We start from the raw sequence: 27,953 nt of genomic DNA on the forward strand, positions 1-27,953 counted from the left end.
CCAGAATCTAATAATTAGCTGGGTGATAAACTGAATCAGGTTAGTTACAACTGGGGTTGGAGCGAAAACGTACAGGAGGGTAGCTCGCCAGGAACAGGGTTGGAGAGCCCCGAGATAGAGGATGCTTGGTCTGTACAATAATAAAAAACAGGTGTCTCATACAGAAGCACAAGAGGAATCGGGCCATAAGCAGTGTAAGGAGAAGTCATCTGCTGATACAAAAGGCCCCTAAGAGCTGGATGAGCCCAGGGAGATGGCATGAAGTCGTGTCGTAGAGGCCTCTGCTCCTGACTCTATGGGTCTTTCCTGCTCCACGAAGCACTCGGACCTCCTCAACAGGCAACATGATATTTTTCCCCGCACGGCCCATTTAGAGTCCTTTGCCAGTCTCCTTTCTATCCTGGCTTTGGCACTGAGCTCTCGCAGGCCCAAGTGTTAGTCTCAATTGTAGAGGTAAATAAATAAACATCATGAGGTCTCTAACAAGGAAAACCCTCATTTGATTGTATTACTTATATAAAACCAATCTCTTTACCTTACTAAAAGGATGTATCTGATTGTGTGTCTCATTGTGTAATTACAATGCTTGTTTATCATGTACAGTTGAAGTCGGAAGTTTACATACACTTAGGTTGGAGTCATTAAAACTCAATCTTCAACCACTCCATAAATTTCTTGTTAAACTATAGTTTTGGCAAGTCGGTTAGGACATCTACTTTGTGCATGACACAAGGTATTTTTCCAACAATTGTTTACAGACAGATTATTTCACTTATAATTCACTGTATTACAATTCAAGTGGGTCAGAAGTTTACATACACTAAGCTGATTGTGCCTTTAAAAAGCTTGGGAAGTTACAGAAAATTATGCCATGGCTTTAGAAGCTTCTGATGGGCTAATTAACATCATTTAAGTCAATTGGAAATATACCTGTGGATGTCTTTCAAGACCTACCTTCAAACTCAGTGCCTCTTTGCTTGACATCATGAGAAAATCAAAAGAAATCAGCCAACACCTCAGAAAAAAATTGGAGACTTCCACAAGTCTGGTTCATCCTTGGGAGCAATTTCCAAACGCCTGAAGGTACCACGTTCATCTATACAAACAATAGTAGGGACCACGCAGCAGTCATACTGCTCAAGAAGGAGACGCATTCTGTCTCCTAGAGATGAACATACTTTGGTGTGAAAAGTGCAAATCTATCTCAGAACAACAGCAAAGGATCTTGTGAAGATGCTGGAGAAAACAGGTACAAAAGTCTCTATATCCACAGTAAAACGAGTCCTATATCGACATACACAGAAAGGCCACTCAGCAAGGAAGAAGCCACTGCTCCAAAACCGCCATAAAAAAGACAGACTACGGTTTGCAACTGCACATGGGGACAAAGATCGTACTATATGGAGAAATGTCCTCTGGTTTGATGAAACAAAAATAGAACTGTTTGGCCATAATGACCATCGTTATGCTTGGATGGAAAGGAGGAGACTTGCAAGCTGAAGAACACCATCCCAACAGTGAAGCACGGGGGTGGCAGCATCATGTTGTGGGGGTGCTTTGCTGCAGGAGGGACTGGTGCACTTCACAAAATAGATAACTTCATGAGGGAGGAAAATGATGTGGATATATTGAAGAAACATCTCAAGACATCAGTCAGGGAGTTAAAGCTTGGTTGCAAATGGGTCTTCCAAATGGACAATGACCCCAAGCATACTTCCAAAGTTGTGGAAAAATGGCTTAGGGGCAACAAAGTCACGGTATTGGAGTGGCCATCACAAAGCCCTGACCTCAATTCTATAGAACATTTGTGGGCAGAACTGAAAGAGTGTGCGAGCAAGGAGGCCTACAAACCTAACTCAGTTACACCAGCTCTGTCAGGAGGAATGGGCAAACATTTACCCAACTTATTTGTGGGAAGCTTGTGGAAGTCTACCCAAAACGTTTGACCCAAGTTAAACAATTTAAAGGCAATGCTACTAAATACTAATTGAGTGCATGTAAACTTCTGACCCACTGGGAATATGATGAAAGAAATAAAAGCTGAAATAAATCATTGTAACATTTCACGTTGTTAAAATAAAGTGGTGATCCTAATTGACCTAAGACAGGGAATCTTTACTAGGATTAAGTGTCAGGAATTGTGAAAAACTGAGTTTAAATGTATTTGGATAAGGTGTATGTTAACTTCAACTGTATGTACAGAAACTGTAGTAATGAGCAATACATTTTGATTCATTGTGAGGCCACCTACCATATGATCTGTCTATTTAAAGATAAGACATGGGACTGCCCTGACTAATATTGCCCTGGTCAGACAGAAAGAGACGAGACATGATTGAAGAGTTGGGGACTGTCTGGTTATCTAACCAGTTATTTCTATCCAATAGGGTTCCATTCTTCCTTCAGGCATTGTATTAGCGCTAACAGAACAAGAAATTCAAAACACTGTCAGAAATCTGACAAAACATTTGAGAGACATTTCCTTGAAATGTAACTCCATGATTCCCAGAGCGATGACAAGCCATAACGAATCAATAACTTTTAAGTGGTAATTGATTCAGTTCCAAAATAGACTCAATCACAGAGTCACCGCGGGTTTATTTGAGCTAATTTTATCCCCACTCTGCTATCTCTAGGCTCTCTATCTGTCTGGTAGTGTTGGCATGTTGTGTCATACTACGCAGACAGGAAATTAACTGGCTCACTACCAAACCTTCAAGTGAAGGTTACACACACACACACACACACACACACACGTTGGTAATAACACTACTAGATATTGCCATGTTTTTAACTTCCTCGTCAACACTGGCTGTTCTGCCTCCTCACTACATCTCACCCCATGATGGTTGGGTATGGAGTGGGAAACATCTCCTACACTCGATACAATACAGGGGGCATCTTTTCCTAAAGCAATCCTCTGACATCACGACTTGGATTTGCATCAACTAACCAGTTAATTAGTAGCAGAACAGGAAGTAAAAGAATTACAGGGAACTGCAATGACTGTATATGTTCCTAACGAGGGTGGGGAATGACCTCCTAACTCAATGTAATTAGTGCTCAAAGAGGCTCTAACCACAGACCCATGTCATTACTGACAATGGGCGCAATTTGCTCACCATTTTCGGTTGGGTTTTTAATTCATCTCTATGAATATAGCAATATGATCTTTAACAAAAACAACAAGAAGTGTAAGACTCGAGGCTATGCTGAGGGTCATTGTTCGGGAAAGCTGTGAAAACGGACAGGCTCACGATGACACATTTTTACCTTTGCGTTGGTACCAAAGGAAATCCTGTCTTGAGAGGACAGGAACCCATGCTGGGTGACCCTGTTCCTGTCAACAGCCCCTGAAACTGGTAGAGGATGGACTTCATACTGAATTACTGATGAGGAAACAAAGTGAAACCCTGAACAGTAGTAGGTTACACAATGCCAACAGCAGTATTGACATGTCTGAATATTTTATGAAATATTTATGGTTTTGTTATCATTAGCAATTGTATTCACCCTCTTATTTTATAGCCCACTATTTAATTGTAATAAACCAGTAACTTGCCCATAAAAGCAACTTGTTAGCAGCTCAACTAACACATTTTCTATGCGAAACCACAACGTTGGGTTCCAGTTGATACGGCTGCTGCATGGCTAGAGTGACACATATAATGGCTATGGGCATGCTTTGTCACATCTGTCACATCAATGAGCGAACTAAAGATAAAACTGGCTCTATTTCTGTCAGTCCTCAGATGGGTCCCTCTTTCTCCCCTCAGGCCCCTCGCTGTCTGCAAACCCATCCGCCCTGGCACCTCAACACTGTCATCCAGTGGGACACGCAGCCAGCCCTGGTCCCAATGCTACGAGATGTTGCCAAATAAGCCAGAACACGCCGGAAGGGGACGACTGGGATGGGATCAGCTCTGCGAACACACATCAGGAAGGATAGGGGTTTCCGTATCCCCCAAAACTCTTGGGAAGCACACAGTCCCCCAGTGAATCCTCTCTCTGCCCTTAACATGGGATATGTGCCCCTATACCGGGACGGTTGAGTTAACGTGCGCTAATGTGATTAGCATGACGGTGTAAGTAACAGCAAACTTTCCAGGACATGTCTTATATGGGCAGAAAGTTTAAATTCTTGTTAATCTAACTGCACTGTCTAATTGACAAAAAATAAATTAATAATCTAATCGAATCTAATTTGTCACATGCGCCGAATACAACAGGTATTTCACCTTACAGTGAAATTCTAACTTACAAGCCCTTTTATCACGGCAAACGGTTTGATACATTCACCTCTGAAGGTAAATAATGTGCTTACATTCAGTAATCTTGCTCTGATTTGTCATCCAGAGGGTCCCAGAGATAAAAATGTAGCACAGTTTTGTTTGATACAATCAATTTCTATACTCAAAATGTAGGAACTGGGTTCTACAGTTTGAACCCTTGCTGTCTGGCTACACACCCACCCCGTCCGGCCATCTAGATGTGTGAAAGTTAGTGTATAAGCTAATGATCCATCATGTATGACATTCCAGGGAGTGTGTAAACTTAAAATGTTGTATTACAATATCATTTTTGTATTTTCTCTATAGTTATGTACTTGAAAATGTATTAATTGACCAATTCGGCACATTTGGGCAGACTTGATACAATATTGTCCAGTATTGCAATGCGTCACTGGATCAATCTGAAACATTGGCCAAAATCTAAATTGCGCCTAAACTGCAATATCATATTATGGCCTTTCCCTTGCATTTCACAGATTATTTCAATAAATATATTAAAACAAATTGTATTGTCTTTTACCAGATCTAATGTGTTATATTCTCCTACATTCATTTCACATTTCCACCATCTTCAAAGTGTTTCCTTTCAAACGGTATGAAGAATATGCATATCCTTGCTTCAGGTCCTGAGCTACAGGCAGTTAGACTTGAAAAAAAAGGGTCCAATCCTGAAGAGGTTTTAATACAGGAGAACATCAGCAGTTCAGCTCCCCATAAGCCAATGCACATGATGCTCTGGAGACAGCGTTCCAGGAATATCAGCAAGGTGCAAAAAGTATCGCTGAAGAACGGAAGGACAGAGCCTCGGTGTGTGGTTGGGAGAGTGTTCTGTTGAACAATGGAAAGCATATTGTCAGAAGAGTTCACGTTCCAAATGTTCCTGTGAGGCCCGGACTAGAGTCAGGGCTACAAAGCTGTGCGACGTTGAGAACAGCTGTCACATGTCTAGGTCTATGCTCCTCTGAAATAGACACTACATGCCCCGTTAAGACTGCAGTGTGAATCCTGGCTTCAAGTAGATAACATGCATTTTACAAGTGTATTATAAGCAACTACAAGCAAACAGTCATAATAAAATGACAGGAATTGGAGCACAGTTGTGTGGCAGTGACCGGGAGTAGTCGTGACAGGGACAGGCACCTGGTGGGCTGAACTGAAGTGTGAATGAGATACGTGTACCCGCAGAGAATGTACCGTCATCTCTGCCAGCTACGGCTTGCTGAGAAGAACAGTGCGGCGTGTGAAAGAGTGGAGGGTCAGGTGACTGTCTGAGGACTTGTGTTGTAACATCGTCATCACGTAGGTAGGTGCTTCTTCCTCTGCATGTTCTTATGATCACTGGCTGCAGTACTGAAGATTCCGAAGGCAGAAAATACTAAGCTAACTTACTTGGCTAACAGTTATAGAGTATTGTTTTTTTATTTATTTTTTTTATTTTACCTTTCTTTAGCTAGAACAAATTCTTATTTTCAATGACGGCCTAGGAACAGTGGGTTAACTGCCTGTTCAGGGGCAGAACGACAGATTTTGTACCTTGTCAGCTCAGGGGTTTGAACTTGCAACCTTCCGGTTACTAGTCCAACGCTCTAACCACTAGGCTACCCTGCCACCCCTTGTGTGAAACTGGAAGCTGGATATCAATGAGATATCGGTTATCCGTACAGTCCACATCAATTATCACAGAGTCCCCATTGTTTCCTTGTTGGCCCACTCCGAACAATAGTGCCAGGGGTTGACAGACTTATTGCTGTTCTTGCTCAGAGCCTGTTCACAGACGGGACAATTGATGACGATAACAATTATTACTATTGAGCAAAAAAAAAAAAAAAACACTGAAAATGTATTAATTGTATGCTTAACATGGCTTGAAATGTGTTGACCCCTAGATCAATTGGTTTAGCATAGATTCAATATTGTGCAAGTAATACAGTATAATCTATAGAGTAGTGCAACATGGCTCTCTCTAGCCAAACAGGTTTATCAGTCTAATCTGTTGGGGGAGACTTCAGCCCAGGTTTAAAGGACATGTTGATGTATTGGCTAATGGCCAAGCCTACTGCACTCACTGTGTGAGCAGTATGCATTCATGGTTTAAACTATACTTAAAAAGTGGAATAACGGCAAATTTCTCAAATTTGTCCATGTGCCTAAACCCCTCTCGACTAGTTTTTGAAGTGTCTGTCAAAGTGCGCACCTCTCTCACTCAGGGAGAGCGAGGTAGACCTAGAGCAGGAGCTACGTCACAGGGTGATACAGCCCCCCCGCCACTCACTGCAGCGCTAGATAGAATTTGGTGGAATAACGCAAATCTACGACACATATAAACGCTCTGTCGCAGCGAAACGACTAAATACGATTGTGATAATATGGCATAAATATTTTATGTGACACATTTGGGTCGCTGGGTTCATCCTTTTCCTTTTCTGAGACCTCTGCTAAGCAAGGAGGAATGGAGCTGACCTAATCCCGGCCCTCCCCCTTTTACCTTGCAACCCCATTGGAACTAATTTCACCTGCCAATGAACATTGTCCATCTTCTCTCTCTGACTGTAGGCGTCATCCCTCATTGCATGGTGTGATCATCACACCAAAATACATCTACTAAAATGAGAGGGAAAGACTAGTGAGAGTGCAACATTAACGTCCACTTCCTAGAATGACACATATGGTCTATAAGGCTAATTTATATAACGCGCGTTTTGTTCGATCGTAACTTTCCAACAGTAGCCAGTTGACAGCGAACATATCCTTGTAAATTCATTTCTGTTGCAGATATAATAGATAGATGCCTTCATCAGTGCCTCGGCTATCGAAATGCGATGTATGCTCACTGTCCAAGTTTTCATTGGGCTAGATCAAATATGCTATTAATACATGTATTATTAGCCTACATTTATATATTTTTTAAACTGGCAGAGTAATGACAAATCGTTTACAAAATGATGCAGAGGATTTTGTTTGCAAGCCAGGGCCAAATCGCATTCCTCGAGCGAGCAAGAGAATGTGATAATGTTGGCACATTTGATCAAACGGAAAATTATTCTTATAGCCTGTTTGAAATGAAATACTCTTGCATCAAATACCCTTACTCCTTGAAAGTTGTGTAGTGATCATATTTAGCGTACGTGATGAATGATGACCACTGCAATCATCAGCTGCAGCGTCGCTCATTGGAATACCCCGGATCATGGAATAGGCTATGTGAAAGTTTATAAAGACAAAAGGCAGACAGACACATGGAATTATTTGATTTGGGATGGATGGTTGACATGACAAAGGCAGGCTGATATTCTTATCTAAAATGTGTTGTGAATGTGTGTGTTTCGGGCACAGGACTTGAGCCCGGATGGACTCGCGCAATATATTCCAAAATTCTTAACAAAATACACCAACAACATCGTTTAGTAGATCAAGGTTGTGGGGATAGTGTTTCTGATCAGATCGACAATTATCTTCCAATGTATTCGTTTGGCTCCGTTGCCATCTTTAGAGCACAGCATTTTCTGCTTGGTTTCAAGAGCATCGAAAGAGAGGCTACGAGCGAGGTCTGATGATGCTTCTGACTATATTGGAAAAGGCATGTTGTGAAATGCTAAATATGATGTAGGCTATTTTGAAAGTTGCCAGTGTGTCTGTTTTTGAATGAGATGGCTACTGTTTCCACCTTGCTTGGCAGAGATCTCAGAAAATGTACAAAATGTGACCCAAATTTATCACATACAAACATATATGCCATCTCTCACAATTGATCGGATTTCCCGAATTTAGTATCTTCGTTGTGACAGAAAGTTTATATTTGTCGTAGATTTGCGTTATTCCACAGTTATATCTAGAGCTGCAGTGAGTGGGAGGCTGTATAACCATGTGATGTAGCTCTCGCTCAAGGTCTACTTCGCTCTCCCTGAGTGAGAGAGGTGCGCACTTTGACAGACAGTCCAACAACGAGGGGTTTGGGAACATAGACAAATTGTAAAAATTTGCTGCTATTCCCCTTTAAGACAGGTACAGTGTTAGTGATGAGAGGTGGTTATTTGAGCATAAAACATCAATCCCCCGTTCCCCCCAAGCAACTTTGAAATATTGTGATGTGAATGCATAATGATAGGATACTGACGCAGACCCTTTGAAGGAAATGCAACGCGCGCGCGCGCACACACACACACACACACACACACACACACACACACACACACACACACACACACACACACACACACACACACACACACACACACACACCTTGTGACAACGACATGACATGCTCATTAAAACACACACTCCCACAGTGAGGTGTCCTGCAGTTCTCAGGTCAGTGTGCTCCAAGAGCCCCCTGCTTACTGCTAAAAGGAGCGCCGAGGTACTGGAACAGCAGATGCATCCCTTCCCCCCCCCATCCCCTTCATCTCTCACCCACCTCCAGTCATCCGCAGATGCCTGAGGATTTGAGCTGCGGATTAATACTGTGAAAGGGATTGTAAACAACAACAGGACTCCTATACAGTTACCGTAGTGTTACTTCAGCACTAGAACATAAAACTCATCTTTTGCCAGTAATCCCTGTGATCACCAACTCTGGCCCATCCAATTTGAAGATCCTGCGTAATAGCATACAGTAGGATATATTTTTTAGGAAGGAACACTTATGTTGCTAATGTATTGTCACAGAGGCCCATTCAGGTAAAAAAATAAAAAAAAGCCTCCAACTAAATATAAAAACAAGACACTAAGTACATTTCCAGTCCTTCCTTTAATTTTAATGCTGGTTTAGGTTTTAAAGCTCAGGCCATTTATAGACTATTTTTAACCCTCTTTACCTATTACGCAACACAACACATATCCCTTATCTTGAAGATTTACAACAGGACAGGCAGGCAAACAGGGGTGAGACAATACAAAGATGTACCATGCCAGCTTTACGAGACAGGAAACATATTTCTGAATGACATTGTTACTAGCTCTTTTAGCTTAATTTCAAAAGCAGAAGGTAGGTCTTTTTTCAAAGTAGATTTATTTTTCCATTTCAGTTTCCACAACTGATGACACTGAGTTGAAAATATAGATTCTTTCAAATGTTATTCAGATAACAGAAGCATGATACAATTGTCTCCTTTCAGAGCCTGGAATAGATTTAGAAACTAATACTAGACCATTATCAAACTATGAAATATTTAACATGTGTTCCCTAAATAAAAGTTATGACACTGTTTTTAGTTTAGTTTAGTTTATTTTATTTTATTTTTACAGGGACAGTGCACATTAATCAACGTTTCAGTAAAAGTGCCGGTTTTAGCCAGCCGGCTAATTTTCAACCGCAGTCCCTGGGCAGGTTATTAAAATCAATTACAATATAGACAATAGCACCATAGACATAGCAACATAGCAACATAGGACAAGCAAGACATAACATACAGACAGAGCAACATAGAACAAAAATCAGCAAGACAAAATTCATAAAAGCAACAAAGTGTTTCCATACCTCACAAGCTACAGACAACATGGAAAGCGGCAACACACAGCTAGGGACCATGTTCACAAATCTGATTGACCTTTAGCCATGTCTTCAAGCATTTTGTGAAAGTGTGATATGTGGTGCAGTTATGTGTGTCTGATGGCAGTGTATTCCAGACATGGGAAGCTCTCACAGAGAATGCAGATTTACTAAAGGTGCTTTTCCTTAGGGAACTATACAGTCACCTCTCATGGCAGACCTTGTGGATCTGCTGCCATATATCTGGGTTTTCTGTTTAACAAAAATATTGAGTGGATGGGGAGCCAGGCCATTAAGGATCTTGAATACAAGACATGCGTCGGTGTATTGCACAAGATTTTCCCAACTCAAGAGCTCATGTTTTCTAAGGATGTGACAATGATGATGGCTATTGGGCTTCCTATCAAGCACTTTGAGAGCCTGTTTGTAGACAGACTGAATAGGTTTTAATGTTGTACAGCAAGCTTGGGCCCAACTAGTCAAACAGTATGTTAAGTGGGGGAGTATCATAGATTTGAAGTACAGTTTTGCTACCTCTGTAGTCAAACAATTTCGTATAAATCGGAAATTAGCTAGATTGAATTTAGTTATTTGAATTGATAAGAAGCTCAACGAGAACATCGAACACAAGTTCAGAATTTGACCCACAGTAAAAATAAAATACTTATTTAGTATTACTAAATAGCACTATCTTTTTATTTTACGATTACTGAACAACCTCTATAAACCTGACACAGACTACTTTGTACCACCTCGCCATTGTGCCAACCAAGGTGCTGATGCACCCTGTATGTGCTGGCTTTACGCTGGCACTACCAGGATTGGACCTGATCCAGGGGGAATGGTGGTGTCATCGTCAATGTGTTAGATGGAGAGGCAGGAGGGTTTCTAACATTAATATCCTGTGAATCCCTGGGAGAAGTCACCTTAGAGTGCAGCCAGATAGATTGGGCCCCTGGGCTGGGCGGGAGGGACGGAGGATTGGTGTGAATGGCTGTACCCTGGGCTGTTTTTAGCAGAACAGATGGCCTTGAGATTTCACTGAGAGGGCACAAATAATTAGGACATAAATTAAATGAGGCCAAGGTTGTTTCTGGTAGCCTGGTTAAACCCGACTGAACACTACTCTCACCATTGTACATGGTTGAGGCCAGCATTCAGTTTGGTTTTAGCTAACCTAGGAATCTGTTTGCAGCTAAATCAGTGTACCAGGAATGGATACTAGCTATCTTACTGTACACCAATCTGAATCTGAGCTCTCCAGTAATGTCAAGGCTACGAACGAATAGCAGATGAGTCAAGCCAGCACTAAGTGACAACTTAAATGGCATCCACTGCAGACTGTGTCAAGCTAATGCCCTGGTCGTCACTGTTGTGGAGACTGTTAAAATGACAGCCTATCAGTCACTGGGCATATTTCTGACTTTCCTTTGAATTGAAGAAAAAAAGAAAAGCAAAATGTTGCAAGTGTAAACATTCTCACTATATATCATAACTGAATTTCCTGGCTTGTAGAAGGTGCAGAAAGGGTCAATCCCTAAAAACTTGTTCCTCCTCGAAATATTTGAGAGCTCGTAGATTTAACCCTCAAGTCGTTGTCTTAAGTGTCACCACTGAGAATCCCAATGTATTTCTCAGGGACGTACAAGTGAAAGAGTTAACGGCAAAATGAGATGCCCGCAGGTGTAGAGTCCCATGACCTACATCAATCCCTCACAAATCCCTCAAGGAAGACTATTCCTTCCTGGTTTATTTTTCCCTGATAGGTTTGACCTTAAACAAAATGTCAGAACAGTTTAGTTCAGGTTGAATAAGGTCAAATCAATTTGTGAAGGAGTTCTTGAAAACCATGTAAAATGTTCTACTCCTTATATCAGCCTCTGACTCATCACTATTGTGTCCAGGCCGTTACATTGCAGAACCAAGGAAACACAGCACTGAGAGCTCATCCAGTAACATAGGACCTCTCCAGTTAGTGAAACATCAAGCCAGCATCAAGCTACTCTTACACAAAACTAAGACTGATTTACACATGGCTGGAATGCTGTTTCAGCCAATCAGCATACAGGATTCAAACTAACTGTTTTGTGAAAAAAAAATGAAAGACCCACAGAATGTAGAGATATTGTATCTCATATAAATTAATTTTTAAAAAAGGGTAAAAGGCTAACATTTTTAAAAAAGGGTAAAAGGCTAAAATGTCAAAAGTACAGTACCCTACTGTGATTACTTTCAATTAAAATTGTCAAAAAGAAACAAAAATATTGTCTTAGCAAAGAGCAATTTCTCAAGCAAGAATTTTGCGAGGACTGTCTGAGAGTGGTCTGGGTGGGGAGGCCATAACAAAACAATTAGCTGTTATTGGCAGACAGCTTTGGAACTTTAAAAAAAGAAAATCAATTTGAGTCATTTAGCAGACGCCCCTGCCCAGAGAGACTTACAGGAGCAATTAGGGTTAAGCGCCTTGCTCAAGGGCACATGGACACTTTTTTTCACTTAGTCGGTTCTAGGATTCAAACCAGTGACTTTTCAGTTACTGGCCCAATGCTCTTAACTGCTATGCTACCTGCCGTGGTCTATTAACAAATGTATCGTCTGGTGCTGTGACGAGGCAGGCCAAAACTCAATTAAACCAAAGCAGGCTGAAATTTAAGGCGTCCTTTTCAAACAGCTCGTACACTAAAAGGCATTATCATAATTTTCACAATTTCACAGTATTATTCCAACCTCATTGTGTGGAAATGTATATAAAACACAGAAAAATGTAGTTTTGACTGCACTGGGCCTTTAAAAGCTCAGCAGAACCTCACACATGCTGTCCATCAGGCCTGAATCCAGTCAGATGAATGATTGACCAGGGTAAGACAGTTCAAAAGGTCTTTGTGTCAAGGCGTGGTGCCAGTTGTAGTACTCTAATGAGGTAGCTGAGGACTTTCCAATCCCAATATAAGACTGTGGTTAAATGTTAGTGGTGGGTGGTCACAATACACTATGCATAGGTTTAATTGAAAACAAATACATTCCCAGAAGAGGTCTCTTGGCTAAGCACAGGCCATATGTGTGAGTGTTTATGGTGTTTCAGTTCCAGTATCTGTATTTGTCTGTCGGCTACGGTTTGATGGCTTGTGATGTACCTCGACCGTATGAGAGTGCCTCTCTAGTTTCCATTTAGCCTACTTTATCCCTAATGTACATCCCGGGAACACAGTCAATACAGCAGTTTTGCAGGCATTAACTGTCATACACTAGCACTATATAAGTTGCTAGCGGAGCTACAGCAGAGATTTGAAAAGACTTCCTGGAGTCAATAATAATCGGCAAGAAGGCTTTATATTGAAAGAAAGAATTGAAATATGAAGCTAGTGCTGAACTTAAGATACTGGTTACTTGGGCTCTTCCCAAAGTCGTAAAACAAATCACTATACTGGTTTCTAAACAAGGTCTGTTGTTTTGAAACGTATGGAAAGAAGGCAGATGGAGACTCGGCTTGGCTACGGTAAGACGAGCTTGAGTAGAGAGAGAGAGGAAATAAGGAGGAGGGCCGGCGTCACGGAGAGAGACGTCTGTGCCCCCCCCCGTCCCTCAGAGAGAGCAGATGCAAGTCTGGCAGATGGGCTGAGACCCTTCGCATATGTTAGGAGGACACCGCTCCTAGCGTTCCCGGTCTCATCTTTGGCTGCTAAAAATCAGCTTCTGCTCCTCTTTCCCTTTCTATTTGTATCTCGGGACCCGTCACCACCCTCTCTGTCAGGCAGGGCGAATGTGACCTCATTTTCTTGTATAAAGTTACTACTAGTTGCTGGTGGTGGTTGTTGTGCAGAATTTTACAAGGCCCAAATGCACAATGAGGATTGGTACAGAAAGTATTTTGGTTCAAGACAGTCAAGTGTTGTACAAGTACAGCACAAGTGTTTTGGGGCCTTTGGCCAATAAAGAGACACTCAGATCATCCTGATCTTGCTTTTAAAAATGTTGAGACTCCTCGTTGACCTCAACGCCCTCAAACTCTCTGGAGTCTTCTGGACGGTTGGCCTCCTGATTGGGATCACAGATCACTCCATGTAAATCAGTAGCTAATTAAAACAAGAGCTCATACTGTATATAGGCCACCATATGTTGTACTGTTGGGCACCATCAAGGGCCATGGGTCTGGAACAATCCCAGAAACAAACTTCACGGTTGAACTTTTAAAATGGTTTTATAACATTGCTTCAAATGCATTTGTATGGGGCTGTAAATGCGTCACAGTGTGATATTTGAAGGTAAAAAACTTATAGCAAAAAATAAAAAATAGCAGTAGGCACCAGCCTGACAGCCTTGTGCCAATCTCAGCAGGGCAAAGGGAGCAGTAAGTGACTGACTCCGTGAACTGATCTCTGGGTCGACCGCAGGCAGATCACGTTCCCTGCGGCCACTGAAAACCATCAAAACAAAAAAGCCCCTACAATGCCTCTTTCCTGGAGAGTGATGAATGCACTATTTTGACCATACAGACATATTAAAACACATTGATTATTGATTCAATCATACAGTGCATTCCTGAAAGTTATTCAGACCCCTTCCATTTTTCCACATTTTGTTACATTACAGCCTTTAATTTAAAAAATATATTTTTTTTTAAATCCTCATCGATCGACACGCAATAAATACCCGATAATGACAAAGCGAAAACTGATTTTTATATATTTTTTGCTAATTTATTTCAAATAAAAAAACATAAGTATCTTATTTACATAAGTATTCAGACCCTTTGCTATGAGACTCGAAATTGAGCTCAGGTGCATCCTGTTTCCATTGATCATCCTTAAGATGTTTCTTGATTGGAGTCCAACTGTGTTAAATTCAATTGGTTGCACATGATTTGGAAAGGCACACACCTGTCTATGTAAAGGTCCCACAGTAGACAGCGCATGTCAGAGCAAAAACCAAGCAATGAGGTCGAAGGATTTGTCCGAAGATCTCCGCGAAAGAATTGTGTCAAGGCACAGATCTGGGGAAGGGTACCAACACATTTCTGCAGCATTGAAGGTCCCCAAGAACACAGTGGAACTCCATCATTCTTAAATGGAAGAAGTTTGGAACCACCAAGACTCTTCCTAGAGCTGGCCACCCAGCCAAACTGAGCAATCTGGGGAGAGGGGCATGGGTCAGGGAGGTGACCAAGAACCAGATGGTCACTCTGACAGAGCTCCAGAATGCCTCTGTGGAGATGGGAGAACCTTGCAAAAGGACAACCATATCTGCAGCACTCCACCAATCAGACATTACGGGGTATGAATACTTTGAGAATGCACTGTCCATATACGGGTATCCCTGGTGTTCCAACTGACAAGAAAAAAAAAACCTGAAACAGGCAGAGTAACATAGACTCCTTGTGTTGTGGTGTTGCTCTGGCTCTGGTCCAGTGTCTTTGGGTGCCAGGGAAATGGGTGTTGAGGCACTCATGGATCCTTAAAGCCTGTTTACCTATAGATTCTGGGTCAACACACCTTGCGATTGATTTTCTCTGCTAGAGGTATCAGGCAATCAGTTGCATTCTCGGTTCATTTATTATAGCCAAAGGCTAAGGGAAAGTATTAGACAGATCTTTGCTTAGCCAATGTGGATGGTGGATGACTGAAAATTGGCTGTAATGGCTGTGCGAAGTTGCTGGATATCAGCGGGAACAGGAACACGCTGTTGTACACATCGATCCAGATCATCCCAACATGCTCAAAGGGTGACACGTCTGGTGAGTATTCAGGCCATGGAATAACGGACATTTTCAGCTTCTAGGAATTGTGTAGAGATCCTTGCGACATGGGGCCGTATATTATCATGCTGAAACATGAGGTGATGGCGGCAGATGAATGGCACAACCATGGGTCTCAGGATCTCATGTTGTCTTTGTGCATTCAAATTGCAATCGATAAAATGTCATTGTGTTTGTTGTTTGTAGCTAATGCCTGCCTCCATGTGCTCCCGAGTGGCGCAGTGGTCTAAGGCACTGCATCTCAGTGCATGAGGCGTCACTACAGTCCCTGGTTCGAATCCAGGCTGTATCACATCCGGCCGTGATTGGGAGTCCCATATGGCGGTGCACAATTGGCCCAGCGTCGTCCGGGTTAGTCCGGTGTAGGCCGCCATTGTAAATAAGCATTTGTTCTTAACTGACTTGCCTAGTTAAATAAAAGGTGAAATAAAAAATACCATAACTCCACCACCACCATGGGGCATTCTGTTCACAACATTGGCATCAGCAAACTCCTCACCCACATGACACCATACATGTTGTCTGCCAGACACCTGGTACGGGATTCATCCAAGAAGAGCACACTTCACCAGTGGCCATCGAAGGTGTGCCTTTGCCCACTGAAGTCGGTTATGACGCCAAATTGCAGTCAGGTCAAGAGCCTGGTGAGGAGGACGAGCACGCAGATGAGCTTCCCTGAGACATTCTTCAATTGTGGAAACCCACAGTTTCATCAGGCTGTCCGGATGGCTGGTCTCATACAATCCCGCAGGCGGAGAAGCCGGATGTGGATGCCCTGGGCTGGCGTGGTTACACTTGGTCTTCGGTTGTGAGGCCGGTTGGATGTGCTGCCAAATTCTCTAAAATTACATAGGAGGCACACATGGTACACATGGTACATTTAATTCTCTGCCAACACCTCTCGTGGACATCCCTTTAGTCAGCATGCCAAATGCATGCTCCCTCAAAACTTGAGACATCTGTGGCATTATGTTGTGTGACAAAACCACACATTTTAGACTAGCCTTTTATTGTCCACAAGGTGCACCTGTGTAATGATCACGCTGTTTAATCAGCTTCTTGATATGCCACACTTGTCAAGTGGATGGATTATCTTGTCAAAGGAGAAATCCTCAATAACAGGGATGTAACCAAATTTGTGAACAAAATTAGAGAGAAATAAGCCTTTTATGCATATGGAACATTTCTGGGATCGTTTATTTCAGCTCATGAACACTTTACATATAGATATCGGACTCCAAATGCTTTTACTTTCATTTCCATGACCGATCAAAACGTACCATGCTCTCTCTCGTCCCTCTGCAGCAGACACACGGCGATCAATCAAGTTTGAAACATTAAAATCGCAATAGAATTGCAGTATCCAATCGCAACACATATAGAATCGTGAGAATCACAATACATATCATATCGGCACCGAAGTATCGTGAGAATACCATATCGTGAGGTCCCTGGCAATTCCCAGCCCTAATAGCTAATCCTTATTAACCCAACGCATCACTAGAAAGACCCTCGATGACCCTGCTTAAGGACTCCTTCAGTGTAATTGGATGAAGTCAAATCTCTTTATTGCGTAACCCACTGACACACAAATTCACTATGAGCATTGTCCTCACGGCACGTGTCTCGATACGACAGCTGACGACAGGGTCAGAACTACATCCCGTCGGCAGGAAGACGGGTTAAAACCTGATAAGCCCTTTACGACCTGGCGGCAAATCAATTACGGCGATTTCAAAAAACTGACTGCTTAACACATTCCTGGTGCTTGACACATTCAAACTGCTGCTAAGCTCCCCAGAGACCGTTCCCGCGAAAACACACGGGCCACCCCTGAAGGCCATCGGAACCCGTCTCCACACTACGCGGTGACATCAGCGGTGTCAATGAGCTACTTGAAGTGTGTTCCTTGTCAGAGGATGTTAATTTTTAAAAGATAAATGGATGCGTGTTTAGAATGTCCAGACAACATGCAACTAAAATGGCGAGCAAGAGGAAGTAAGACACATGTGACTACCCCCCCCCCAAATAGAGTCAACGCGTCTCTATTCGTGGATCGGATTAGATCATTATTTGATCTATTGTGAATCCCATGAAAGCATATCACAGGACCATTTGCCACAATGATTGCTCAACTTTTCTGGCTATTTCCCACCAGGCTAAGACTTAAGTATGTCAGCTTTTGTAAGAAGACTGAACTGGAGATCATGTGGGCTAGAGTTATAGTCTTTTAAAAAAAAATCCTTCTCAACTCCTCCTTTCCTTCATTCCCTATTTCTACACCCTTGTGACCTGGAAACCCATATCAACAAATGTCAGTACGGTTTAAACAAAGGGAAGAAGTGTGTTCCCACTCTGTTCTCACTCGCCTGCTTCCACAAACCATATGGACACTGTCCTGTAACACATCATCAGTGACTCCTTATCAGAGGCCCGAAGCGGAACCAAAATAGCCTCATCACATTTTCTTCTATTCCTAATGTCTTTTTGTCTCTTCCCCTCCTCTCTCTCTCCTTTCCATGATCCTTCCTTCTGAGGGTCGGGGCCTCTCTCTAGCAACGCGGCAAACCATGGGTTGGGAATTGTAACGGGTTGTTAAAAAGGTCCTGGACTTGTGACCCGTAGTAGGCCCTAACCCAGGCAGCAAGGTTCTGATGGTCCCCAAATGAATGAATGACCTCGGTTCAGTTCGATTACAGCAGACACAGGAGCTACTGATGTTGCACTTCCTGTTTGCTTCAGAAAGGACAAATAAATAATTGTGTTTTTGACACCATAGCACCTTGTTAGAAATCAATGGGCCTTGGAGTCTGTCGACGTCAAGTTGAGATTTCTCCTTGAGAGGAGAGGGAGAATTGGGGCGGGGGGGGGCATGAATGGCTAAGAGGTCTGATCCAGGTAGCCCCCACCAGCTCTAGCTCATTAAAATTCCACTGAGTTAAAGAGGCGGGAGACCCCCGACAAAATGCCCTCCGTTTTGCGCCATCACAGCCAACCGGGAGCATGTGTTTTACTCAGGGCCACAGAGATAAACACACTTAAACAACAGGAAAGCAAACAAACACAGCCAGAGAGAGAGAGAGAGAAGGAGAAACACAGAAAGAGAAAGACTAAAATGGAATTCCTACTCATTGTTGCGCTCAGCAATGGTATCTCGCAAAGGTAGAGCACAAGAAAATGTTTTACAGCACTCTGATCAGGACGAAGGTCATTAGTGGTCAGAACATTGCTTTGCACGCTGCATGCAAGCAAAGACGTACTCCGAAACGACTGAATATGTCCATATTTGGTTATATCAACGCACTAAACTGGGCTCTTAAATTGAGTCATGCATTTGATTACCTAAATTAACTAGGATAGTATGTAATTAGCTCATTAGCTAATGTGCCATGACGCCGGGAGTACCGCAGGTGCTCTCAGCAGCGGGGAGGCATGTCACGTGTCTCGTTTGAATGACATCACTGCCGGGCACATCTTGTGTCAGTGCTGACTTCACTTCCGACACGGACCTTAAATCCGTCAGGACAGCGTGGCTGACATGACCGTTATCTCAGCCCTCAAGCCCCATCTCTACACAAAGGCTCTTCTTGGATTAGCATCTACCAGCAACACATCATCAAGGACTCCTCTGTTCAGTCGCAAACAAACAGTGATACAGTGTCACGCTGTTCCTTCTTGTCGTTTCTCATTATTTCATTTGCATCAAAGAAAATATTGTGTGAACTAACTATGAGCGCTAAGATGAACTCAGCGGTGACTCGGTTGGCGAGGACGGTGCTGTGGTAAGTGCCATTGTGACTGATTGATCTGAGTCACATCTCCCTGTGTAATCACCAGCCAACAGTCTGTGGATCCCAGGTCTCAGCGGAACAACACACACACACACACACACACACACACACACACACACACACATACACACGCACACGCACACATCTAAACTCCATCACACGGGTCTCAGCGCCCTGGCTCAGATTAGCCCAAACTTCATCTCTGGAAAGCCTTCATCTTTTCATCTTGTGTTTTGTGCTTTGAAGGGTTTCAGGGAAGGCAGGAGGGAAACAGAGCAGATAATTAGGTTTAAAAATAACCTCTCGGGGAGAGAGACATGTAACATTCTCGTCCTGTTCTGCTCGGAGGGTGCAAGGCTTCGAAGTCTCACTGGCCGTAGCCACCTGTGGGTTACAAGCCGAAAAAATACTTGCCAGGTTTGCTCTATCTCCGCGCTATTAGGGGATCTAATTCGGAAGGACAACGGACAGCATACCAGAGCTAGATGTGCATGACAGTAGGGGGAATTCTGGGATTTGACATTGGCGTGGTCTCTCGGTGTGTCATGACCATGGGGACACACTGTGACACCACTGTGTGACCGTTATGTTGCTATGATGAGAATGAGTCTTACGCCCTCTCAGAGAGCAGAGGAGATGATCAGAGTTTCCTAATCAAGCCTCGACTCTTCCACTGGCCATGGAAACACTCACTCACTCTTACTAAATCAATATGACTATATGACCATCTGATCATTTATCACTCCAGTGTTAATCTGCAAAATTGTAATTATTCGCCTACCTCCTCATTCCTTTTGCACACATTGTATATAGACTGCCCCTTTTTTTTCTACTGTGTTATGGACTTGTTAATTGTTTACTCCATGTGTAACTCTGTGTTGTCTGTTCACACTGCTATGCTTTATCTTGGCCAGGTCGCAGTTGCAAATGAGAACCTGTTCTCAACTAGCCTACCTGGTTAAATAAAGGTGAAATAAAATAAATAAAAATCCTTGACTGTTAATCTCAGCAGTCTTTACCTCCTACATGTCCTCACTCCTTCGAAGATAGTTCGGGCAAAGTGCTTCCCATGCTGTAGCCTACCCAGGCAGTGTTTCGCCGACTAGCAATACTGCATAATGAAACACGAGTGCTTCATTCATGCCATGGTGTTACGTTGCAACACTCAGCGACAGGGTATGCAAGGGTTGGAAACAACAAACTAGTCTTTGATTCGTGTGTGGACCGTACATCAAGGTCAGACCAAAAGCACACCAGGCTGTACTGTATAGAGAGAGGCTCTGTTCTAAAGACATAGATCAATCCCCCATACAGTAACCACTACATACATACATACATACATACATACATACATACATACATACATACATACATACATACATACATACATACACACCATACACACCATACATACCATACATACCTAACGCAGATACCTGTACTACAGCTGCCTGAGAGGGACAACTGCATGGAAACTAACCCGCTCACACACAGCCCAGTTATTATTGGCATGTGCTGGAAACTCACACCTGTTGGTGCTGCTACTAAGTAAGCATCCAGGAATCAAAAATCGGCCACTGAACATTTACAGGCTCCACAGCATTGTGATCAACGCACTTCAGTGGCTTAGTGAGACGTTGGTCTGTGTCTTACCTCCTGCCGAACAGTTTGAGGCCAGTGAAGGGTTTGCTTGGCCTTCGGCCCGCGTCCGGGTGCTCCTCGTCAGGTAAGAGGGCAGAGAGCAGGTCTGAGTTGGAAGAGGAGGCGGAGGTGGCCGTGACGGCATTCTGTCCATCCCACAGGGAGCCCGGGTTTGAGTCGGACCCAGTCAGGCCAGGCCCTTCCCCCTGGTCACACTGTAGCTCCATGGCAGTCTCTCCGTCAGCCACTAACGCAGGTCCACTCCAGAGTAGGTGCTCAAAGTGCTCCAGGAGTCACAACGTCCTCATGGCCGTAGCCGCAGCAAAAATGGCAACAACAGTAATTCTCTACCGGGCTTACCTCAGTCACTCCCACCTTCCTTAGACCAAACAAGATAACAGAGAAGAGAAAAGTCAGAGAGAGATGCTCAGGCTCCCAGGTCCTGATTAGCCTCCATGTGGAGTAAGCGTCCCATTCTGCCGGAGAGAGAGGTAATCCTTTGAGCCATGTCCTGTATTATTCTTTGTCTCTCCCCTCTGTTGCTCCCCTTCTCTTTCCCTCAAGTTCCAACAGCACACTTCCACCAGCACACGTCCTGCTGCAGATTTCAATCTCGGAGTCCTTGATCCATTGGCTTCAAGCAGAGGTTGCTTCTTAGGATTTGTTGTTTCCTTCATTCCTTTTTTCTCCCCTCTCCTCTGCTCCTTTCACTCCTCTCACTTCACATCCCCCCCTCCTTTGAGAACCTCTGTCTTCTGTTTCCCTGATCCCTCTGCTGTCCGTACTGGTCTCCCTGCTGCTCACGCTCAATTATGCACTCACACAGCTCCCTCTCTCAGGACTGCAACAGTCCAGGAAGTGTCAAATCCAGAAGAGGCACTCATAGGACCCCAAGATTAGGTGCCTATTCAGCTGCCTGCTTGTTTTTCCTGTCTTTCAGTGTGTAGCTTGTACTCTCCACTCGCTGCTCTCTCTCTTTCTCCCCCTCTCCCCTCCGCTGGTGGTTCATTAGAAATACATGAGAGACAGGGAGAAGGAGGGGGAGAAGAATGAAAGCCCAGAACACTCCACCATAAGCCCTGTGTGGTGTGGGAGTACGACAAACTCCCTGTGACTGCTTGCCTGTCAGTGTGGAAGTGTGAGTATTGTGCTAGACACTTCCCACTGACACAGCCAGCCTGCTTGTTCTCGCTCAGTCGCCAAGTTGCTCCGCCTCACTCACAAAAATATCAGAGACAGACAGATGTGGAGAGAATCTAGATGGACGGGGAGCGTGTGTGTGTGTGTGTGTGTGATGTCTATGTTCCATTTGTTGATCCAGTCGATTGCTCACTTTTTCTCTCTGTGGATAAGAGTTTCCAGCTTTGGCACTAAGAACTGCAGCATGTTCAGTTGCCAGCCTACTCAAACATTACATAAAGACGGATAGAAAGCCCACGCCATCCACTTGGTATGGCTTAAAACGCACACTACAGAGTGCAATGCGTCAACACTGCTGGGTTCAGCTGTTCCTTCATCCAGGCCCCCGAGTCAACAGTTAACGGTTATAGCACAAACTTTACTCTGTCTAATTAGAAAATGTCAACCGTGGCGTCTATGAAGTAACAGCCTCAGCTGGGGAGTCCTCTCCCCCCTCCCCGACACATTTATAGTCTTATCTTTATCTCATCTATGGTCAAATAGTAATACAGACTCTCTCTCTCTCTCGCTCTTTGTCTTACACACAAATAGTTGTTTTCCGCCTCTATTACATTAGCATCAGATTGAGATAACCGGAGGAAAGTGTCCACCCACCATCATGTATGGATATGAGTCACCTAAATGATCAGGCGAAGGAGACCCTGGACTGACGCCATCAGAGGATCCCTAAAACAGGCTCCTCGGTGTCTGCTGGGCAGAAAATAGGACGGCCCCAGCCCCTGTTCATTCGTTTAGTTGTCCTCAAAATGGGAATATCTTTCAAATAAACCATGTTAGAAATAGGGCTTTCAGCAGACTCGCCATCTCTAGAAGGTGTACGTGCGGCTTCATACTTGGGGATCAAATCCACACCAAATGCCACGTCACAAACCAGTTAGCTCCTCGTCCTGCTCCCCTTTCTAATCAAGCGAATCAATCACCAGGTTTTTAGAGCGCCCTCTGCATCAATAATGCATCAGGCCACGAGGAGGAAGAGAGATGGGAGCGTCACACAGACAGGGCTGGATACAGGACTCCAGTTAGTCCACCAGACGACCTATTAGTCACAAAACAACAGTGAGGAAAGATACACGATTCCTACAAGAGCCTCAAGCAACTACCACGTCACTAAGCCAGACATAGGCTACCAAGCAAGACCACGGTTGATGTTACCACTGCACATATGTTACTACATGTGCAGTTGAGAGTGTTTGTGTCAATGCGAGTCACGCCATCGAGAGCTGGAGAAGAGGAACCTCACTGATAAGCAGCAGGTTCAGGCTTTGGAGGCTCTGACCGTGCCCCCCCAGCACTGGTCACACCAGGCACAGTCTCAGCCTAATGGACCACACTGCAGTTAACAGGATCAATTAGGAAGGGTTAGATCCAGGATATGGGGTTCTGCTGGAGTGCCTTCCCATCTGGGATCATGTCACGCCCCAATTACATTATGGGGGTGGGCTGTTTCTGTGGAGAGACCTTTCATCCCCTGTGATTCAAGACCACGGTTGATGTTACCAAAAAGCAAGTGTCTTCTGTCCGCGTTGCAATCTCTTTATAACAAACATCACCGTAGGTCAATATCACTGCAATGTTTTATAGTTGGTCGATATTTTATGACCAGTGCATTCGGAAAGAATTCAGACCCTGTCACTTTTCCCACGTTGTTACATTACAGCCTTATTCTAAAAATGGATTAAATAAAAAGGTTCCTCAATCTACACACAATATCGCATAAATGACAAAAGTGAAAAAAGGTTTTGAAATTTTTGCCAATTTATTAAAAATAAACAGAAATATATTATTTACATAAGTATTCAGACCCTTTGCTGTGAGACTCGAAATTGAGCTCAGGTGCATCCTGTTTCCACTGATCATCCTTGAGATGTTTCTATAACTTGGAGTCCACCTGCGGTAAATTCAATTGATTGGACATGAAAACCTGCTCCAATCTTATCGAACTACGAGACAGCAGTCCTTTAGATTATAGAAGGATCTGTGATTGGGATCTCAGTAGATGTCGTTGGTTGGTCATTAGATTATCTGACCAATGAGAGCATTAGTAATGCCGTGTTTTTATAGGCACTAATGGAGACTCCGTCATGGGACTAGGGGAAATTAATAGGATTTTTGGAGGGTTTTTGGATAAAACGCAGAAAATAAGGTCTGTGGTTAACACAGGCTTAAAACATATTATACATTCTGTTCTAGGCGATCATCTTCATCAGCTAACGTCACTTTTTTTTGTGAATTGTTAAGCATTTAAGTAATCAAAACAAGCACATAAAGGCTTCATAATTCATGAAAAGGTCCTGTTAACTGACGTCTCATAACCTCAGACCTTATTTTCGGTGTTCATCCCAAAAACCCATTCTTTCCCCAATTAATTTCCCCCATAGGAATGGCCATCGAACCAGAGGTAGAAAATGCTAACTCATTTCCGTTTTTTTAGAACGACAAGCTGGAGAGATCTATTAGCGGTTGGGACTGGGAGAAGGGGCCAAACAGAGCTGCAATTCATGCAGAGGCTAGTATATGCCAGGGGGAGAGGGGGAGCATTGGAGGGGTAGTAGAGAGGTAGAGGTAGACTGGGACAGGACTCTACAGGTGAGGAGGAACAGCGGAATGTAGAGAAGCAGATTATTGGGGAGCACCAGGACCTGTGGGGTTGATTGAATAAAATCCGTATTTCCCACTTGAAACAGTCATCAGGCCACCGCATGGCTACAACATTGTGGCCATACAGTAAATACAAGGGGTGCAGAGTCCACAGACAGCAAAGTGGCTGATCTGTCAACAAGTAAATAGATAAGCATGACCGGGATTGGCAGGCCTCTATTTTTAGGTCTACCTGAAAATTCCACATTCCTGGGCAGCTTAGGGCACTAGCAGCAGCATGGCCCCTCTAGCTGTCCTGTTGTCACTTTCTACTACCTTGACAGGAAGGAAGTGATGTCACCAGCGGGGGAGTTGTACTCACTTTACGACTGAACCGCGATCGGCAAGGTGCTTCCTGCTATTCTTCCATTCGCTTCTGTTTTGGTCCTATTTCTTTCCCTCAGAGGGGTATACTACAAAGCAGGATCAACTAGCTAACTTGCCTAAATATTTGGAAATAACTTTTTTAATTTTTCAGAGAGACATGCTTGAAATGGACACGGTCTGATTGACTTAACAAGCAAAAATGCATATCTATGTTTAGCTTATTTCTTGTAGTAGTAGTAGTTATTTCTGGCTGTTTATCGAAGTTAGTTGGCTAACTCATTGATCTTCCTTCTTAGTATAACCCCTCAGCTGTGTTACATGTGGGACAAACAGCAGCACACAGCATGGTTTCAACTGTCAAAAGTAGAGGACCCACAACAGCTCAAAGAGAATAGGAACTTCTATTCCAAGAAAGAAATAGGCACAGACAGAGAAAGCTTCACACTATAGGCCCACTGTATAAAATAGTGAATTTCCTCTATATTGCCTCTAGTTATGGAACACAATATTTGAGGCAGAAGGACATACAGTGAAAAGAACAGCAGTCATAGCACGGATGATGGATGAATGTGTGACTAAACAGAAACCCAGACAGTGAGACAGATGGATAAGCAGATGGAGATACGGTACAGAACAAGAGGTTGAGGGCGCCACCCCGTGGGTATGTGGTGCAACTGAGTTATTTCCCCCCCCCCAGGGGTGAATCAATGACCCACACTCCTGTACTAAGTAAATATCATGTGGATACATTGTTTGATGAGTGAAAAGCCTTCAGACAAAAATGGGGATAATATAACCAAAAAAAAAGTGTGAATGTTACGATATACATCTTTTCTTTTTTTTATAGAGAATTGTGCATCCAATTCAAATGAGCAGAAGTCAGATGTTGCACATATCAGATGTGGCAGAAATGAGAACTAAAAAAAATGCTAATTCTTCCAGAACAAGACAAAATATCCAGACCTTGACTATTGCCCACTGTCATAGAAGCAGCAGCATCCTAAAACAGCACCACTTCAGCATCTCATGACATTTAGTCTTTACCCAGTTCACCCCAGTCAAATTTGCTGGCTAATGGCCAACTTTCTAGAACGTTATACAGCTCTGTTTTATTTCATAAATGAATCCCATACTGGTCGATGGCCAAGATCTTTATAAGTGGACACGCCAAAACTACATTTCTAAGTTCGACACAACACAGAAAATATACACCCGTTCACAAGCCATCTTAGTGTTCAGCATCTATAACCCAAGTAAAACTTTAAGTAGTATATTTGTAGACATACTAAACTTGAAAGTCCCATGGAACAAATCAAACCAAGAATATAGAGAAATGTTTCCATAGTCTAGGTTTCACACCTCGTTCTAGCCATTAGTGGTTTGTGACCAAAATACCAAGAGAAGTAAAGAGCACACACCACTACCTGTGAGTGGAGGCAAGCGGAGGGGTTGGAGGGACGTCCCACTTCCCCCGGTGACCCCACATATCCAGTCCTTTGTCCCCTCTCTGGCTTCCTTTGTGGTGGCTCACCAAAGAGCAGTCTTCCTTGTCCAGTCTAGCATTCCTGTGTCAGCCTGTCAGTCCCACAACACAAACATGGCAACGAGTTACAGAGCTCCAGTCCAACTGACAACTGTGCTGACAACTGTGCGGTCTGTCTGTCGGTCTCTCAGGACTATCTTATTTCTCTCTTCCCCCCCCCCCCCGTCCACTTCTGCTCACTTCCTGTTTCATGACTTCCTCATGGCTTGTGACATAAGCCAGTGAGTGTGAGAGATTGAGAGGGGGGAAGAAAGAAAGAGAGAGGGGGGGGAAAGAAAGTGAGCGAGAGGGGAAGAAAAAAAACAGAGAATGCTAAAAACTGGCTAAAAATAAAACGGTCTATTTTTAGACAGCTGGAGGAGATTCCCCTTACCCCCAATGTTTATCTTTGATAGTTGATGGGGAGGGCAATGAGAAACATTCTACGGCATGTAGCAATAAAAAGTAAGGCCTTGAATCCTACACTACCTGTCATATCTACGGAGTTACAGTATGCCTGGACATTTGACCTCAGTGTTGTTCACGGATTGGACAGTATCGCAATTGCACAAAGCTAACGGGCAGACAAGTTCAGTTGAATTTCACTTATTGCTTGGCACACGTACTACAACAATAAACAGTTGGAAGCGAGAGGACTGAGGAGAGATGTCTCCGTTTGTCTCCAAGCCTCCTTGATTTCGCTTGCATTCCTGGCTGATAGTGTAGCGCAGTGTGAGCAGAAAGGCGAGGAGCAGAGCAGACCGGGCTGCTGCACAACCTTACAGGTGAAAAGGGATTGCTGTAAAAGACAGCGGGAATAAGAGTATGTGAGTGCGAGATGGACAGAGACAGACAAACAGAAAAGACCGAAATAGAAAAGGAGGACGCGTGAGTGGCAGACACAGACGGAGAGGACATGCAGAATATAGAAAGAGAAAAAGAGAAAAAACGAAGACCGACATCTGTCATGGGGACCATCTGGTCTCTTATCTCTTCAGTCTGACATCAGAGTTAAGGCATCAGGCTGTCCCTGTCCCTTCTCATCATATAGATCAGGCCTGAGCCAAATACGCCCACCAGACGAGATCCGTCACCCGGCCAGCAGGTTAACAGTAGCCCGCAGTGGACATTTGAAATATATTTGTTTTATGTAGTCAAGTGAATGCCACTTAGGTCATCGATCCGTCGAGGTCATCGAGGTCATCGATCCGTGCGAGTAACATCCAATGTCCGCTAAAGCGGTTGAGACGAAAAGAGTAGTTTGCCTCTAGGTTTTGAACGATTGGGGGTATAGCTACACTAA

At 43.6% G+C, this 27,953-nt stretch overlaps 1 protein-coding gene across 7 annotated transcripts in view; it reads right to left on the minus strand.

The window, feature by feature from the left end:
- LOC118393683 (diacylglycerol kinase zeta-like) overlaps window positions 1-27,953 on the minus strand; it is a 121,628-nt gene that overhangs the window by 77,003 nt on the left and 16,672 nt on the right. Inside the window, exon 1 of one of the 7 annotated variants that reach the window (XM_052462002.1) lies at window positions 26,553-26,762. The exons of 4 other annotated variants lie outside the window; for them this stretch is intronic. In XM_052462002.1, the coding sequence (XP_052317962.1) occupies window positions 26,553-26,614 (62 nt within the window). In that variant the 5' untranslated portion in view covers window positions 26,615-26,762. Of the gene's footprint in view, window positions 1-20,976; window positions 21,933-26,552; window positions 26,763-27,953 lie in introns of those variants that run through there. 2 more of the 7 variants (XM_035786655.2, XM_035786657.2) reach the window with 2 other exon arrangements.

Source organism: Oncorhynchus keta, chromosome 14 (assembly GCF_023373465.1).
Source record: "Oncorhynchus keta strain PuntledgeMale-10-30-2019 chromosome 14, Oket_V2, whole genome shotgun sequence".
NCBI lineage: Eukaryota > Metazoa > Chordata > Actinopteri > Salmoniformes > Salmonidae > Oncorhynchus > Oncorhynchus keta.